Source organism: Sebastes fasciatus, chromosome 16 (assembly GCF_043250625.1).
Source record: "Sebastes fasciatus isolate fSebFas1 chromosome 16, fSebFas1.pri, whole genome shotgun sequence".
In the NCBI taxonomy this organism is placed as follows: Eukaryota; Metazoa; Chordata; class Actinopteri; order Perciformes; family Sebastidae; genus Sebastes; species Sebastes fasciatus.
Genome location: NC_133810.1, coordinates 2,873,873 through 2,890,458, shown reverse-complemented (window position 1 = coordinate 2,890,458; position 16,586 = coordinate 2,873,873). Strand labels below are relative to the sequence as shown.

Below are 16,586 nucleotides of genomic sequence, written 5' to 3'. Positions count from 1 at the left end.
TTTCTTATAAAATTGCAATTTCTTATTTTATGGCTTTTGTCAAAATTATTTTTTTTACTTATTTTTTATTATTATTTTTTTATTATTTCTTTTACAATTAAATCTTTCTTCTTGTAACAACTTATCACAAAATAACAACTTTTGCATATAATTAAGGTTTTATTCTCATAATATTACAACTATACTCGGACAATTACGCCTCAAGATTTCAACTTCTTTTATAATTTTGTTTTTATATAGAGAACAAAATATATTATATTTTTTTATTCTAAACAAAATCTAGACACAAAATTTTGTCTCATAAAATAACGACTTAATTCTCTTTAACAATATGTTTCTCATAATTACAATTTACAACAAAATACACAACATTTTGCATAAATTAGGGTTTTGTTCACAGAATATTACGACTTTCCTGATATAATTATACCTCAAAATTACAACTTTAATCTTGTTACAATTACAACTTCTTTCATAAAAATAATTTTCTTTCAAAATTACATCAGTCTATATACAATATATACAATTTATTTTCGTAAAAAAATACATTTCTTTACTTCAATCTGATATTTTGATTTTAATCTCATATTTAAAACGACTTTATTCTCATAAAATTACAACTTTTCTTTAAAAATCCTAACTCTAATCTCATATTATGGCTTCTCTCATAACATTATAAATTATAATCGCATATTTTCTTTTAAAAATTAAAACTTTATTCTCTTCATTTTACAAATCCTGTTATAAAATAAAATTATTATAAATTATGAAAAAAAAAATAATGAGTTGTGTTTTAAATTTTTTTTGACTTTACCTCTTTAAAAAAAATGTATTTAAAATATTTATAAAATTAGGGCTTATTCACAGATTATGACTTTTCTGATAATTGTATCTCAAAATTACAACTTAAGTCTTGGAACATTACCTCTTTCATAAAAAAATTTGGATTTTCTTTTCAAATTAATTAATTAATTAATTAATTAACTAATTAATTCATTAATGAATTTTTAAAAATGACCACTTCAATCTGATATTTTGACTTTAATCTCATATTAAAATGAATTTATTCTCATAAAATTACAACTTTTCTTTTAAAATCCCAACTCTAATCTCATATTATGGCTTCTCTCATAACATTACTTAATTCTCATCAAATTGTAAATTTAAATTTAAATTTTTTATTTTGAAATCACAACTTTTCTTTTAAAAAATTAAGACTTTATTCTCTTAATATTACAGCTCCTGTTATAAAATCATGACTCATATTTACAATGAATTTTGCAGATATAAACCCGACAAGAAAATCCCACTCCAGTTTTATTAACAGATTACTTTTATTATAAATATACAGTGTTAAAATGGAATGGTACCTGACACTGCCAGCCGTTTACCGCTTATAGAAACTAAAACAAAAAATGGAGTTTGTGATGCACATCTGCAATCATCAAATATGCAACAACACAGAGTCAATCAACGAGTCAAACGCCTCGGCGACGCGTCGTATAGGTGCACACGGGCGGGAGAGACCGTGGTCACAACCAGAGAGCGTCGGTTCTCCTCAAAAGTTCAAGTGAAGAAAAGAACAGGACTTTTGAAAGTTGATCTTTTCGTTTCAGGGAGGAAATAAAATAACAAAAAACAATGAGAGGAAATGGTGATAGAAATGAGATCACAGGGAGATGTGACTGAAACATTCATTGGTTCTTAACATCCAACGGTTTATAAAAAAAAAAAAAAAAAGTGCCACATGCAGCATTTTAACATCAATGTGTCACTTTTACATAACAGAGGTTTTCCAAATGAGGACTACATTTCCCATGAACCCCTTCTGCTGCCTCCACTTCTATATCCCACTTGTAAAGTCATACATTTGAACGTTTACGACCAGGAACTAGAGACGTTAAACTCAGTCGTATTCAATCTCGTAACATTTCTACAGCTGAAACGATTCGTTCATTAATCCAAATACATTTTAAACGCAAAACTTTAGAAATATTCGCTGGTTCCGGTTCCTCAAATGTGGAAATTTGCTGGATTTCTTTGACTATATTATAGTAAACCGATTATCTTTGACGAAACAAGACATTTAAAGACGTCACTTTGGAATCAGGGAAAATGTGATGCACGTTTTCACTATTTTATCATGTTTTACAAATTAAACAATTCATCGATGATGAAGATATTGATTCCATTTAAAAGGGACTTTTGTAACTTCTTATACTTACGCTCTTATAAATCATTGCGGGTCGGTGTTTCCTAGTATGCACGCTCGCGTGTGGCTACGCTGTTCAGACTCAGACTCCAACACAAACTACACGGAATCACCAAAACCTCTTGGTTGTATCTAGTGAAGCCCGTCAGTTAAACAGTGTTGGCCGCGGTCGGAGGACGCGGGGGAGACCGTAGCTTTGGTCTCCAGGACCGGAGTCTCTGCTGTACTCTGCTCCTCTGCCTGCCTTCACTCACACACCGCGCTCGTTCTCGCTCATTCGCTCCACCTCTCACGTGCATGCTGCTCACTCCACACTGCAGAAGAGTTAGTTTAGCTCTGAGAACATCTAGTGAATGTTCAGTGGACGTTTGTGCAGAAATAACTGCTGCAGCTCCTCCAGACCAACAGAGGTTTCACGTGTCTTGTGAAGTGACGGGGCTCCGCAGAGAGAAACGTTATCGTCTCCGACCAAAACTCCGGTGTCTCCTCTGTTCCCTCCGGCCGCGGTCGGGAGGCCGAGGCAGGAAAAGCCAACACTAGGATCAGCAGTGATTCATGGAGAGACCTTGGTCTGGTCAGCTAACATTACTGCCAAGCAGCTGAAATATAGAGTGATACTGTGCTTTTAGCTGACGTGTGTCTCCTCACTGTGTTGAGCGATGCTCCTTCATGTCTATGTAGAGCGAGCACAAGCGCCAGCAACAGGACGCTGACTTTAGTTGACTTAACGGACACAAGTGAAGCTGTTAACAAGACATTTCTGATTCTTACATAGAGTCCCTTTAAGTCTGGACTGCTGGTCATAAGAAAAAAACAACAATTTTAAGACGTGAAGGACATTTTATAGACTAAAGGAAACATAGAACAATAGTTTGTTGCAGCCTTAGACGGTTCAGTTTTATGACGAAGCCCAGTAGAAACAGAGCGCCCTCTTCCTGTTGTATCACAGATGTTAAAATGTCACATGTAGCACCTTTAACTTGATCATGAATGTTGCTCACCGGATGAAATCACATCACTGAGTGCTCTCACGGCCGCTAGGTGTCGAGTCCCGTAGGTCCAGTTTTGCTCCGACTAGACGCCGCGGAGCCGAGCGAGCGTCCGTCTTGCCGTCGTCGCCTTTTTTTTAACAGGATGGTCTCCCCCAACGTGCTTTAAAAACACAGGATCAATAAAACATCACACGACAAACATGGAGCCGTTATTCAAGTCAATGGCGTGAAGGCTAATGAGCAAACTTTCATTTGCTTACAACTCCAATTTTTAAGTAAAATCAGGCACTTCATTTTTTAAGTACTTTACATTAAATGAGTGCCGTTCAAGAACCGATGCTGAAGTAGTGTGCAAAAACACTGGATATAACATGCATAACAAAATGTAAACATTTATTAACTTTAAAAAGAAAAAAGAAAAGAAACCTAAAAAAACCTTTACAAACAAAAAGCTTAAATAACCAAAGAAGAAGAAATCAACTCTCATACTGGTTCAAGTCTCAACTAGAAGAGTGACACACCCGGCGTCGGTGGTACGTCGTCATTAACATGCAGGACATAAAATAAAACTAAAGCAACTAACATGTTCAGGAGTCAGACTGAGACTCTCTGAGATAAAAGCTGGTCCCAGAAGCTCCCAGTATGTGTGTTGAATGAACTAGTCTGTACAAAGCGTCGTCTGAAGGTAAAAGTGTTAGACGGGTGAAAAACCTGCTGCTGTATAGGAGGAGGTGAGACGCAGTGAACCGTTGAAATGGGGAGAACGGAGCGCACTTTCTACTGTATTGATTCTCAAAAACAATATTGATTTTTAATTAATAGTGCAGAGATGAACTCAATCAGTTCTTCTCTCAAAGTAGAGCTATGATGTTACAGAGACTTTGATTCATGCAAATGCAGATCCCACCGTTCATTATGCCATATTGTGGTGTGTTCTTTCCTATAATTTGATATTAAAAAATCACAATATATTGCCTTGCTTGCAGAATCGTGATAAATATCGTACTTTTGACACTTCGAACTGAAAACAAGGTGAATTATTACGATTCTATATTTGTAAAAACGTTCTTAAAGCTGCAGTAGTCAGTATATGTTTGGCTTCATTGGGCAAACATCCCATAATAACCTTTCAGCATATTGTAATTCAAGTGTTCTGAGAGACTTCTGCTCCTCCTCATGGCTCTGTTTTCAGGCTTTAGAACATCTAGCCCGTGACGGGAGACTTTGACCAATCACAGGTCATTTCATTGAGAGAGAGCGTTCCTATTGGCTGAGCTCCGGTCATGTTTTCCAGTTAAACCGTGCACTACAAGATGATTCTGAGAACATCTAAGGAGAGAAATAGGCATTAACGTAACAGAATATTGATTCATATTTGATCAGCGCTGCCTAGTTTGACCGTTTGGTCGGAGTTCAGAGTGATTGACAGCCGGCTCTCAGAGACGGCAGCTGGACAGCAGACCTCAGATCAGCTCTTACTGCTTGTTTTCCTCCGGTCTGTGAAATCTTACAGATGCTGTTAGGAGCACCGGAGGACACAGAGGCACATTTCAGGTTACCTGTTTCATGTACTACTGTCACCATATAGCGACCGTTTATAAAATAACTTTTTTTTTTTTTTATTATATTTGCTCCAATCTCACCTACTTCAACTTTAACTTATCTTAATTTCCGTGACATCATCCCAATGTACAGACTGTGGTGGGGTTTACTTAAGTCTTTACAAAACCATAAAAATGCAAGAGCAAACAGTGCCAGGAATGGATGAGAACGGTGTGCTTATCGTAGCTACAAACGTGAGCATGTATCTAACAATCCAACAATTCACGGGCCCCATTTGTGCCGTGATTGGTCCGTTTTGTGGAGAAAGTTTGACCTCAAGCTCTGGACATCGGTCACTTTTCTTATGACTAAATGCGTCTTACCCCCACCATCAAGCGTGGCCGCTCAGAGCAGCTTCTGCAAAACACTTTTACCTTCAGCCGCTGACGTACAAACTCTTTCCTCGGAGTGTGACGCAGCGCAGCGCCGAACACACGCTCAGAAAAACACCTCGCCTTAATAAATAACAGACAGGATGAAGCAGACACAGAATAACATACATGAATCCAGCTGTAAGATCGTCAGACTTGTCGTGAGGATATATCAAATCTTACTGCATCGATGATTGTTTTCAAGGAGTAATCACAAAAAGGAAGAATCTTCCTCTCGTTAAGAAATGAAGACTCGTAATATCCTGAAGACTTCAACCAGATGATGAATGTTATAGAACGGTTATGGAGGTCTGGTGGAGTTACATGTGCTTTGGTGCTTTCTGCGCAGCGATGATCTATATACGTTTCTCTACTCATGCATTCATTCACAAACAGTTCATATCTCGTCTCACACGAAGTCCAATAAATCAGAAAAAAAAAACTGCAAATGTTTTCATAACAAGTCATGTTATCTTTTAATTTAGTTCTTTAAAATATTTTCTGGACAAATAAATCTGCTGTGAGACATTTAAAAACTGAAGTCGAGATCTGATGACTTGCTGAGATGAAAAGAATTTGCAGCTTTATCGATTAAAAAAACAACAACAACAACAATATGGCTACATAACTAAAGAATAAAAGAGCACCACTTAATTTTCGGTGTCGTAGTCGATTCCACTACTGAAATAAAACAAGTTGGCAGAAGGAAAAAAATAAAACATGGCAAATATAAATATGGAAAAAGCACGTGTGGGTACAGTAGGTGTGCAAAATCTGAAACAAACCGAGATGAGTCGAAGGAAAAAGGCGATTTAAAGGGATACCTTGACATTTTAATTTTGTTTCAGCTACACAAGGTTTTCGTCACAATATGGAGTCGATGGGGGGGGGGGGGGGGTTCGTGTTGGCACTTTAGATGAAGAAGAAAAAGAGGAAGAAGACTCTGGAGCGGTGGATTGGTGGAGTGGTGGAAAACGGGCAACACGTTCTTTGGTGAATGCTGCAGGTTTGATTTTCTCATTCTGGCGTTAACGTACGATCTGGATCTGGATACCTTCAGATGATTAACGTAAATACAGCAGCTGGACAGTTTGGGGACGCGTTCTTAAAGAAGTAGTTCAACATTTTTGGGAAATACACTTATTTGCTTTCTTGCCAAGATTTAGTTAAGACACTCTCGATGTCTGCACGCTAAACTATGAAGTTAACACCTACTAACACCTATAAGAGCTCACTGATTACAATCTGGTCTTTTTAATCTGTACAAAAACTGTAAGAAAAAAGGTTTTACAGGGGGGTATGTGTCGGACTATTTCTTGACCTCCAGATGTGTGAATGTAAATGGGTTCTATGGGTACCCACGAGTCTCCCCTTTACAGACATGCCCACTTTATGATCATCACATGCAGTTTGGGGCAAGTCATAGTCAAGTCAGCACACTGACACACTGACAGCTGTTGTTGCCTGTTGGGCTGCAGTTTGCCATGTTATGATTTGAGCATATTTGTTATGGTAAATGCAGTACCTGTGAGGGTTTCTGGATCAATATCTGTCATTGTTTTGTGTTGTTAATTGATTTACAATAATAAATATATACATACATTTGCATAAAGCAGCATATTAGTCCACTCCCATGTTGATAAGAGGATTAAATACTTTACTAATCTCCCTTTTTGAACAGATAAAAAAATGATTAATTTGATCATGATTAACTATGGATCATCATGTGATTAATCGCGATTAAATATTTCAATTGATTGACAGCCCTAGTTATAAAGCGTTAAACAGTGAGCTTGAGAGGTGTTGGTTAGGTTGGTGTAGATCATTGTGATGAAGGTAACACAGTTTATAGTCTAAGTATATAGTATATGAGTCTAATGCAGTGAGGGCCAGAGAGACAATGTACTACGGAGTATTAGGGCCACATTGAGGGAACAACATCTGAGATTTACACAATAAAGTCAGAATATTACGAGAAAAAAAGAAAATAATACGTAAAATTACTACTTTATAATACTACAGCTTTTTTCTCGTAAACTTATGACTTTATTATCGTCATATTACGACTTTATTCTCAAAATCTCAGATCTCATCCGGGAGGCAAATAAGTCTACTTCCCAAAGTGTCAAACTATTCACATAAGAAAATAAAAACAAGTTGAAAGGTCAGCTAGCGACGCCTCTCTCTCTCTCTCTCTCTCTCTCTCTTGCTATCTCTAAATCTATAAAGTATCCAGATACACGTTGCAGGTTAAAGGAGAATCCTGTTGCTATTCTAATATTGTTCTAATTGTCAACGAAAACAATCTTCTGGTGGGATCTGATGACAAAAGAAAAAACAGTCCGTCTGTGTTACGGACCAGCATCCAACCCTGCCGTCTACCCAAATGCATGATGGGATAGGCTCCATCCCCCCCCACAGATAAAGCAGGTGAAAAAAAAAAAGAAACCTGAGGTAGTCTGAATGTCTGGGCTACATGTTCATGTTTGATCTTCCATTCTTCCTCCTGTGCTGATTTCGCTTATCGGCTGAACAACAGCGGTGGCGGTGGCGGTGGCGGTGGCGGTGGCGGTGGCGGTGGCGATGATGAAGGCGAGACGACGGCGTGGCGCCAACGTGTGGCCACGACGGTCTTTAAGATGCAAACAGCAGGGCTGGGTATCGAACCACTTTGTGTTTGAGCGCTGCCAGCCAACGTCTGGTCAGATCTGATAGATTTAAACAACCTACATTTTGACTGCTAATATTAAGACAACATTTACATTATGAGGACTTTGGCTTCTTTTGTTAAAAGTTTTGTAGGAAACACGTTTTACATTTACAAGAATGTCAGGTATCCACACCAGTATTTCAGAGATACCCAGCCCTACTGAGGAGCGAAGGGAAACTAAACAGGTCCTACATCAAGGTATCTCTTTAACTGAATGGATTGGAGGCCGGCGATGGAACAGATCGCGGGCCGCTTTAAGGCACATATGTGTAAGAAAAGTTTATATACTTTCATCTAACGAGCGGGACTATAGAAAGGCTTCACTTAACGAGCTATAACGTGAAGGCCGAGGAGCTCCAGGTAACGTCTAGACACTTTTTATCAGAAAATAACTATCTCTCTACAGAAGTAGAGTACAATTTAAAAATGAACCTATCAAACTACAGTACACTCTAGATGCTAATGGATGAAGTCTCGATGCATAGCATCACGCATAGATAGATCTTTTTCTTTTAAGTAATATTCAATATTTCTCCGTCACATTGAACAGTGGAGTTAATAGTGTTATGGAGGGTTATGGCAGTGTTTGTTAAAGAGTCACAGTCTCACTCCTCTGTTTCTTTTTTTAACCTTAAAGAGACAGAAATCGACAGAGAACGAAAAAAGAGAAACTGATTTGTGATTGTCATGAGTCTCGTTGTCGTCGTTCCTCTGCAAAGTTCAATCAACGACGTGATTGGAAAAAAAACAACAACAGGAAAATAACAAGGAGACAAAAATGGGAAATTGAAGTTCAAATGTTTTTCAAATATGAAGCAGAGAAACGTCTCCGCTCCGATTGTTCAGGCTTTAACCTGAGCCGGATCAACCGCCGAAGCATCCGGCGTTCAAACCCAACACCAAGCCCCCCGCGGCGGATACAACTTTGCACTCCAAAAACTGACAAATCCCCGATTTATCCGTCAGTTTTCAGATCATAAAATGGTAATATCAACAACGCTAAAAACAGTGTGTGTCAGTGTTTGAGGGCCCGGCTCTCTTCAGCTCTGCTGGACCGGGACCGGAGAGGACGGACGGATCCGTCTCCTCCTGCTCCGACGTCTGTAGTTTGTTGCTTCTCTCAGTTTCACACCGCTCTATTCCAACCACCTCCTCCTCCTTCTTTACTTCTTTCTTTACCGCCACGCCTCCCTCTCCTGTCTCTGTCTCGCTCCTCTGCGTTTCGGCCAGAGGTCCCGGAGGAAGAAATTTCCCAAACCTCGTCTCGTTGAGATCGTCCTCGAATTTCCCCATGAAGGGCGGCAGCCCGAGCAGGAAGGCCCTGATCCTGCTGGGGGAGCTCAGGTCTGCGGGTTCCTCCTGGTTCGTCATCTCCACGTCCTCCTCCTCCTCCGCTGCTCCTCCTCCACTTCCTCCGGAGCTGGACCGGCCCCCCAGGCTGAAGTCATCGTCCTGCTCCGTGCAGTCGGTTCTGGGTCTCTTGGACGGCGGTTGATCCGTGTTCCCGTTGATCGTCACCAGACTCGTCTCCGGTCCCTCTGCGCTGGGTCTCTTCACCGCGAAGCGTCTGCTGAGGTTGAGAGGCAGCGCCTGCTCGGGGGGAGGGGTGATGGGAGAGCAGGGAGGCTTGGCGCTCAGGTCCTGGGACAGAGCCTCGGACAGTCGGCGGGTGAAGGTCTGGAACTGAGACGAGCCCAGACGAGTCCTCATCAGCTGGCACACCTGAACGCTGCAGTCCAGGTTCAAAGGCAGGACCCGGAGAGGGGGCAGAGGGGGCCGGTTCCTGGCGTCCCGACTGCCTCCCCTCTGGGCCGCCTCGTCCACGTTGCACCCCGAGCAGCGGTTGTGTTGCTGGTGCTGGTGCTGGTGCTGGTGCTGGTGCTGGTGCTGGTGGAGCGGGTGCGGGTGCGGGTGCTGCAGAGGCTGAAGCTGGTCCCCGCTGGGATGAGGCGTATCCGGGCTCCCGCTTTTGGGCTGGGTTAGGGTGTAGATGGTCGGATGGTGGTGCTGAGTCGGGTCCTGAGGCGTCAGGGCCGGGCTCTCCGGGCCTCTCTGAAGGCCGATGCGGCTCCTGAAGACGTCCAGGGGACAGACGCCTTTGATGGGGCTGAAGCCGCCCAGAGATCCTCCGACGTAGTGGCGAGGCAAAGTGGAGAGGAGCACGCCCGGAGCGGCGGCCGCAGACTCCCCTCTGTCGGGCTTTGGTTTGGGCTGGAAGGGGAGGAAGGGGGCGGACATGGGGGAGAGGTCGGGGGTGAGGGGCATGTTGATGGGGAAGAGAGCTGGCTGGATGGGCTGCAGGGACGAGAGGACAACAACAAGGACGTCAGGGATAGTCTACATCCTTCACTTTGATTTATAAAGGTCTTTAAAACTGAATGTCTCATCTCAATCAGGTCGGATTTACAGATCTTAATCTCAACGAGATTAACTGACTAAATGAAGGTTATATAGTTCAAAAGGTCAGTATTGATCTGCTGGACTCAACAAGTCAGCGAATTAAAAAAATCAAACCGCCAGAACTATGGAGGACGGATCCTGCCAAAATCCAAAATAAATTAAATTAAATATTAATATTAATATTATTAAATAAATGACTCAATGATAAATTAATAAATATGACATTAACTATAGCAAAAATAATATTAAAAATAAATGTAGCAATTAATTAATTGATAAAATGTGACATAAATTGATATTGATTTATTTTTTGACATCTTTATTTATTTATTTATTTATATTTGTATTAATTCTCTTATTTATTTACATTTCTGTTTAATTTTCCCATATTTATTTATGTATTTATTTTTTATAAATTTCTTTAATTAATTTATTTTGCCTTTATTTTATATTTATATTTATATATTTCTTTCTTTCTTTTTCTATTTCTGCACAATTCTCCCTTTGCATTTCACCACTTATTTATATCTCTATTCTTTTCTTTATGCATCTCTGCCTCATTATGCGTCCGTCACTCAGCCTAGTTTATTCATTTATATTATTAATTTGGCAGGTTTCATCCTCCATACATCCTGTGAATCCACCGTCTATCACTCAGACTGAATGCTGGAGCTGGCTGTATAAATCTGACTACACCAGCTGAAACTATTTTTATCACAATGACAATATTATCATGTTTGTATTTCAGTTCTGTATAGTCTATAAAAGATAAAAAATACCGTGCAAATATTGCGATAGTAAGATATTAAGGTCATATCAAGCCTGCAGAGTGGTGAGCATACTGGTAGGATGAACTTCACTATCTGTAAATGTAGTTTTCCCTGCAGGACAGTAGAGGTTGAGGCGTTACCCTGTGTGTGCTGCTGGGGGTCGGTCCACCGTCGCCTCTGACAGGAAGCAGAGGACTCAGCTGCTGACACTCGACTGCTGCTTTGGCTTTAGCCTGCTGCTGAGCCACCATCTTGGCCTGAGCGATCAGCGTGGCCTTGTTGCGTGTGCCTGGCGGCCGGCCTCTGCCTCTCTTCGCCACCACGGTGCCGTTCGGGTTCACGATCTGCTCGGAGAGAGACGGAGATCAGCGGTCATATCTGGTGTCTTTAAGCCTATACTGGATTTGTACAGCTGGTCTGTTGCTTACAGTATGAGACGGAGGAGCAGCGGGGGACGCTGTCAGCTTCTTGTCCTTGGATTTGGGTCCTGGTTTTCTGCCTCTCTGAAGCGGTTTCCTTCCTCGTATCCCTCGGGGTTTCGGAGGCAAGGGGGATTCTGGGATTTTGAATTCTGCTCCTCCTGCTCTGAGGTGCTCTTCATAAGGAAGCATCAGCCTGAGACACACACACACAGTTACAGGACGCTTAGTGCATGATGTACTTTCACAGCAGGACCTTTTGTTTTAAAAGATGTGTCAGGGTTTTGCAGGAGGCGTTGGTGTTTGTGTTCTGACCTCTCGTAGTGTCTCCTGGTGCAGGTAGCAGCGCTGGTGCTGCCGGGGCATCCTCCCAGCTCATTATAAACTATCTTCCAGAGACGATCCACTGTCACCTGAGAGACACACAAACACACAAATACTCAGTGTGTAATCATCATGAAAATGAGGAGGAGGGTCAAGTGTGTTGAAACAATTCCATCCATCCCGCAGCGTGTCATTAGGAGTGTAACACTATGTTGTGTAATGCAGTATTGTTCAGTACAAGGCTCAGTTCAGTACAGAGGCTCAAATGAACCGTTCAACAGGCCTTTTGTTGTGAACAGTGCAGCACTGAGCTGAAACTACATCGCCCCGCTTTCTGTCCCGTCTGCCTGTTTACATTTACTGCAAAGCTGCTTTTGTGGTGTGTTTATTTACTGTAAACTGCAGAGAAATGACCGATTACTCCACCGTTTCATTCTGAAATTATACAGTTGATTGAGTTAGCTGTCTGTAGAGTTAAAAAGTCCCATTGATAACACTGATAACATTCAACCACTAGATGTCGCTCTCTCCCTCCCTCCTGCTGCATTAATTAAAGTCGCCATTTATCTGTTTTTTCTACACTAAGGCCCAATTCCAAACCTCTCTCCTACACCCTCTCCATACCGACTTCCACTCCGCGTTCGCCATATTAAGTGCCATTCCAAACCAATCAGTAGGGAGTGGAACAGCGAGCCTGCATCGCTGCCGACTTAACCAGCCGCCCTTACTGACGACGTGCAACGCCGTTTAGTGTTCGTCATGGAGCACGCTCCAATGTCAGTTCCGTGCCATACTGCTGACAACACTCCTTTAACACGGTTCTCATTTGTAACAACATGATAAAATAAATGACACCTATCATTAAATCATCGTGTCTCAATGTGTAAAAACGAGGAAAAATAAACTATATGCATCACAAAACAAAAGTTTTGGAAGACGAGAGAATCATATATATATATATTTAAATTATATATATATATATATAATTTAAATATATATATATATATAAAATATATATATATATTTTTATATATATATATATATTTAAATTATATATATATATATATATATATTTTATATATATATATATATTAAATATACATATTTTTTTTTAAATATATATATATATATATATTATAACTATATATATATATTATAACTATATATATATTATATATATATATTATATATATATATATATAATTTAAATATATATATATATATAAAATATATATATATATTTTTATATATATATATATATATATATATATATATATATATATTTAAATTATATATATATATATATATATATTTTATATATATATATATTAAATATACATATTTTTTTTTTAAATATATATATATGTATATATATATTATAACTATATATATATTATAACTATATATTTAAAATATATATATATATATTAAATATATATATATATTTTAAATATATATATATATATTTAATATATATATATATATATATTAAATATATATATATATATTTTAAATATATATATATATATATATATATTTTAAATATATATATATATACACACACACAACATATATTTATTATTTTTACCCCTATAAGAAGCTATAACCCCATAATTTATTATATTTTCAACTGTGCAATACTGACTTAACAGTGCAATAATCTGGTTTACACTGCATTTACTTATACAGGACATTTTACACTATTCTTGCATTCTTATAAATGCATGCATTTATTTTATTTGCATAGATCCTATTTTTCAGCATTATTATTTGCACTGTTGTTATATTTTAAATCTTATTTATATTTTCTTATGATTTCTCTATTTGTATATATTTATATTTATATTCTAGAACGGGAGCAAAGCGTAACTCAATATCCCCCCCCACCCCCCCCCCCCCGGGGATCAATAAAGTATTTCTGATTCTGATATTGAGCTGCGAGTGTGACTTGAAGTGACTCACCCTTTTGTAGCCTCCGAGCCGCTTGACCACAGAGTACATGAGGAAGAGGTCAACTGAGGAGATAGAGAGAGGGACAGACATGTTCAGACTCCAGATGAGACATGCAAATATGAAACACGGCAGATAAAAGTTGTAACTCTGAGATAAAAAAAAAAACACTCAATTTGACTAAACAAAAATGTTCTGATAAAACCTGCAAAGTATTTCAAATACACGATATTAGTCTCTCCTGCTTATAAAGACCCAGATGAAACAGCCTCTCATATGTTTTCATATTTCAACTGCTGGTTTAATTATGATGAAAACAGATCACATCCAATGAAATATTAATGATCCTCAGAGGGCCAAACAGCAGAACCACAACTTCACATCTGGATTTCAGCCGCCTCAGAGTCACATCTTCAAACACACAGAAGCTTCTGGCAGCTCCACTCTTAAAAACTATTATTATTATTCAGTTTAATTAGAATATAATTAAGATCCCAAAGATCCACAGAAATATCAAGTTCAATCAACTATTCAGTCAGATAAAATACTATAAGTTTAATATAGATATAATAAAAACATTACATTTGTATTTCTGATGGAAAGCGTTTTCATTTTGAGTTGTGCTAATATTACGAGAATAAAGTCATAACTTTCCGAGAAAAAAAGTCGTAATATTACGAGAATAAAGTCATAACTTTACGAAAAAAAAGTCAGAATATTACGAGAATAAAGTCATAACTTTACGAGAAAAAAAGTCGTAATATTACAAGAATAAAGTCATAACTTTACGAAAAAAAAGTCGCAATATTACGAGAATAAAGTCATAACTTTACGAAAAAAAAAGTCGTAATATTACGAGAATAAAGTCATAACTTTACGAAAAAAAAGTCGCAATATTACGAGAATAAAGTCATAACTTTACGAGAAAAAAGACAGAATATTACGAGAATAAAGTCATAACTTTACTAAAAAAAAGTCGTAATATTACGAGAATAAAGTCATAACTTTACGAAAAAAAAGTCGCAATATTACGAGAATAAAGTCATAACTTTACGAAAAAAAGTCGTAATATTACGAGAATAAAGTCATAACTTTACGAGAAAAAAAGAAAATAACACGTAAAATTACTACTTTATAATATTATGACTTTACTCTCGTAATCTCAGATTTATTTATTTTCCTCAATGTGGCCCTAATACTCCGTCGTAGCGTAATAATACTCATAATAAAAACATTACATTTGTATTTCTGATGGAAAGCGTTTACATTTTGAGCTGTGGTATTATTGTGCATAATGTATGTTTGAATTGTTATATTTAAGTATTTAAGTCATAAAAAAGATGCTTAACTTAAAACAACTAAAAAGCAGATTATAAATGTAATGTCGAGAGAGTAGAGAATATTGAGGTTCAAATGACAGAATAATCTAAAGGAAATTAAAAATGTTGTGGTCAGTATCCGCCGCCTCAAAGTGGCTTAAATAAATCAGTTACTGCAGTTATAAGCTGATTTTCTGCAGCTGCTTAAATGTGAAAGATCATTCAACAGCAGACATGAGACATAAAAGCTGAACTCACAGATACAAGTGTGATCATGAAACCAGTCGAGCAGGATTTCTCAGCTGCAGCCGTATCCATATCCTGACACAGGGCTGTTTCAAACAGCTGTTGTTTCTACAATGAGATCTTTTCTATGATTATCTTCTGGTTTATATCTGATGTTTTCTCTGTTAGGTTGTCGGTCTGAAGTAACTGATTACTGTTGCTGCCTCTTTTGACCTCTCGAAAAACTATTTTAATCCGAACGGTGCAATTCAGGTTAAATGAAAAAGGTGAAAAAGAAACGTCTTCTGACAGCCTGATGGGGAGGAACTGAACCTGTGAACTTCTACTTTCATTTCTCAAATGTCAACAGCACTCTGATTCACCTTTTTAAAGGAAGAAAGGACAGAAAAGTAAAGAATGAAAGCAAAAGAAAAGAAAAGAAAGATATAAAAACTAGTGATGCACCGATACCGATACCAGTATCGGGTCCGATACTGTGCTCATGTACTCGTACTCGCAAGACGGCTCCGATACAACGGCACCGATACCACTTTACGGCAGCGTGACGTTAAACTCTCATCACCATCTTTCGGGTCCTATCGCACGCGCTCACGCTCCACCTCCCCGACGGTGCGGGCGAGACGGGTCGGTGGTGCGCCACGTGGTTTTGCTTGCACCCTCTTACTCGCGCGTGCATTAGACTCTTTGGTCCGTGTTTCAAGACGGGTCGGGTGGGTTGCAGACATCACCGCAGACCCCTGGCGCCTTTTACGTGGGCAGAGCCCCGCCCTGGGAGCACGACGCAGTTGGGGCGCACTGAGGACAGTCATCCCCAGTGACACTTTGTCCACGGCCCCGGGAAGCACCGTCGCCCCGAGCCTTTCCAAGCCGACCTAGAGCCGGTCGCGGCGCACCGCCTCGTATGCGGGACTCCCCAGCCTGCCGTGTGTCGCTCACACCCTCCAGCTGGCTGTTAACGAGGGTCTTTTGGCACAGAGAAGTACTCGTATCGGTACTCGGTATCGGCGAGTACCCAAATGTAAGTACTATACACGGTCTGAAAAAAGTGGTATCGGTGCATCCCTAAATAAAACAAAGTACAGAAAGAAGAATAAAAGACGAGAGCGACTCACTCTTCTTGAAGCCGAGGTTGGGGACTTTGTGGATGGGCGAGCCGAGGCCCTCCATGTAGGCGAAGAGCTGATCCAGGAACAGCTGCTCTTCGGGGTCGGGGAGCCAGCTGCCCTCACAGCCGACCTCCACGCTGCCCATCACGTTCTCCTGAGAGGGAC

At 39.3% G+C, this 16,586-nt stretch overlaps 1 protein-coding gene and 1 long non-coding RNA gene across 2 annotated transcripts in view; both read right to left on the bottom strand.

The window, feature by feature from the left end:
- Positions 1-1,304: 1,304 nt before the first annotated feature.
- Positions 1,305-16,586, bottom strand: part of LOC141753303 (uncharacterized) — a 51,472-nt gene continuing 36,190 nt past the window's right edge. The window contains exon 2 of the long non-coding RNA XR_012590426.1: positions 1,305-4,330. This is a non-coding gene — a long non-coding RNA (uncharacterized LOC141753303). The remainder of the gene's footprint in view (positions 4,331-16,586) is intronic.
- Positions 5,629-16,586, bottom strand: part of LOC141753292 (uncharacterized) — a 42,253-nt gene continuing 31,295 nt past the window's right edge. The window contains exons 8-13 of the mRNA XM_074611803.1: positions 16,428-16,575; positions 13,763-13,815; positions 11,792-11,889; positions 11,486-11,672; positions 11,198-11,401; positions 5,629-10,182 (exon numbers count right to left, since the gene is read on the bottom strand). Of these exons, the coding sequence (XP_074467904.1) occupies positions 8,887-10,182; positions 11,198-11,401; positions 11,486-11,672; positions 11,792-11,889; positions 13,763-13,815; positions 16,428-16,575 (1,986 nt within the window). The 3' untranslated portion in view covers positions 5,629-8,886. The remainder of the gene's footprint in view (positions 10,183-11,197; positions 11,402-11,485; positions 11,673-11,791; positions 11,890-13,762; positions 13,816-16,427; positions 16,576-16,586) is intronic.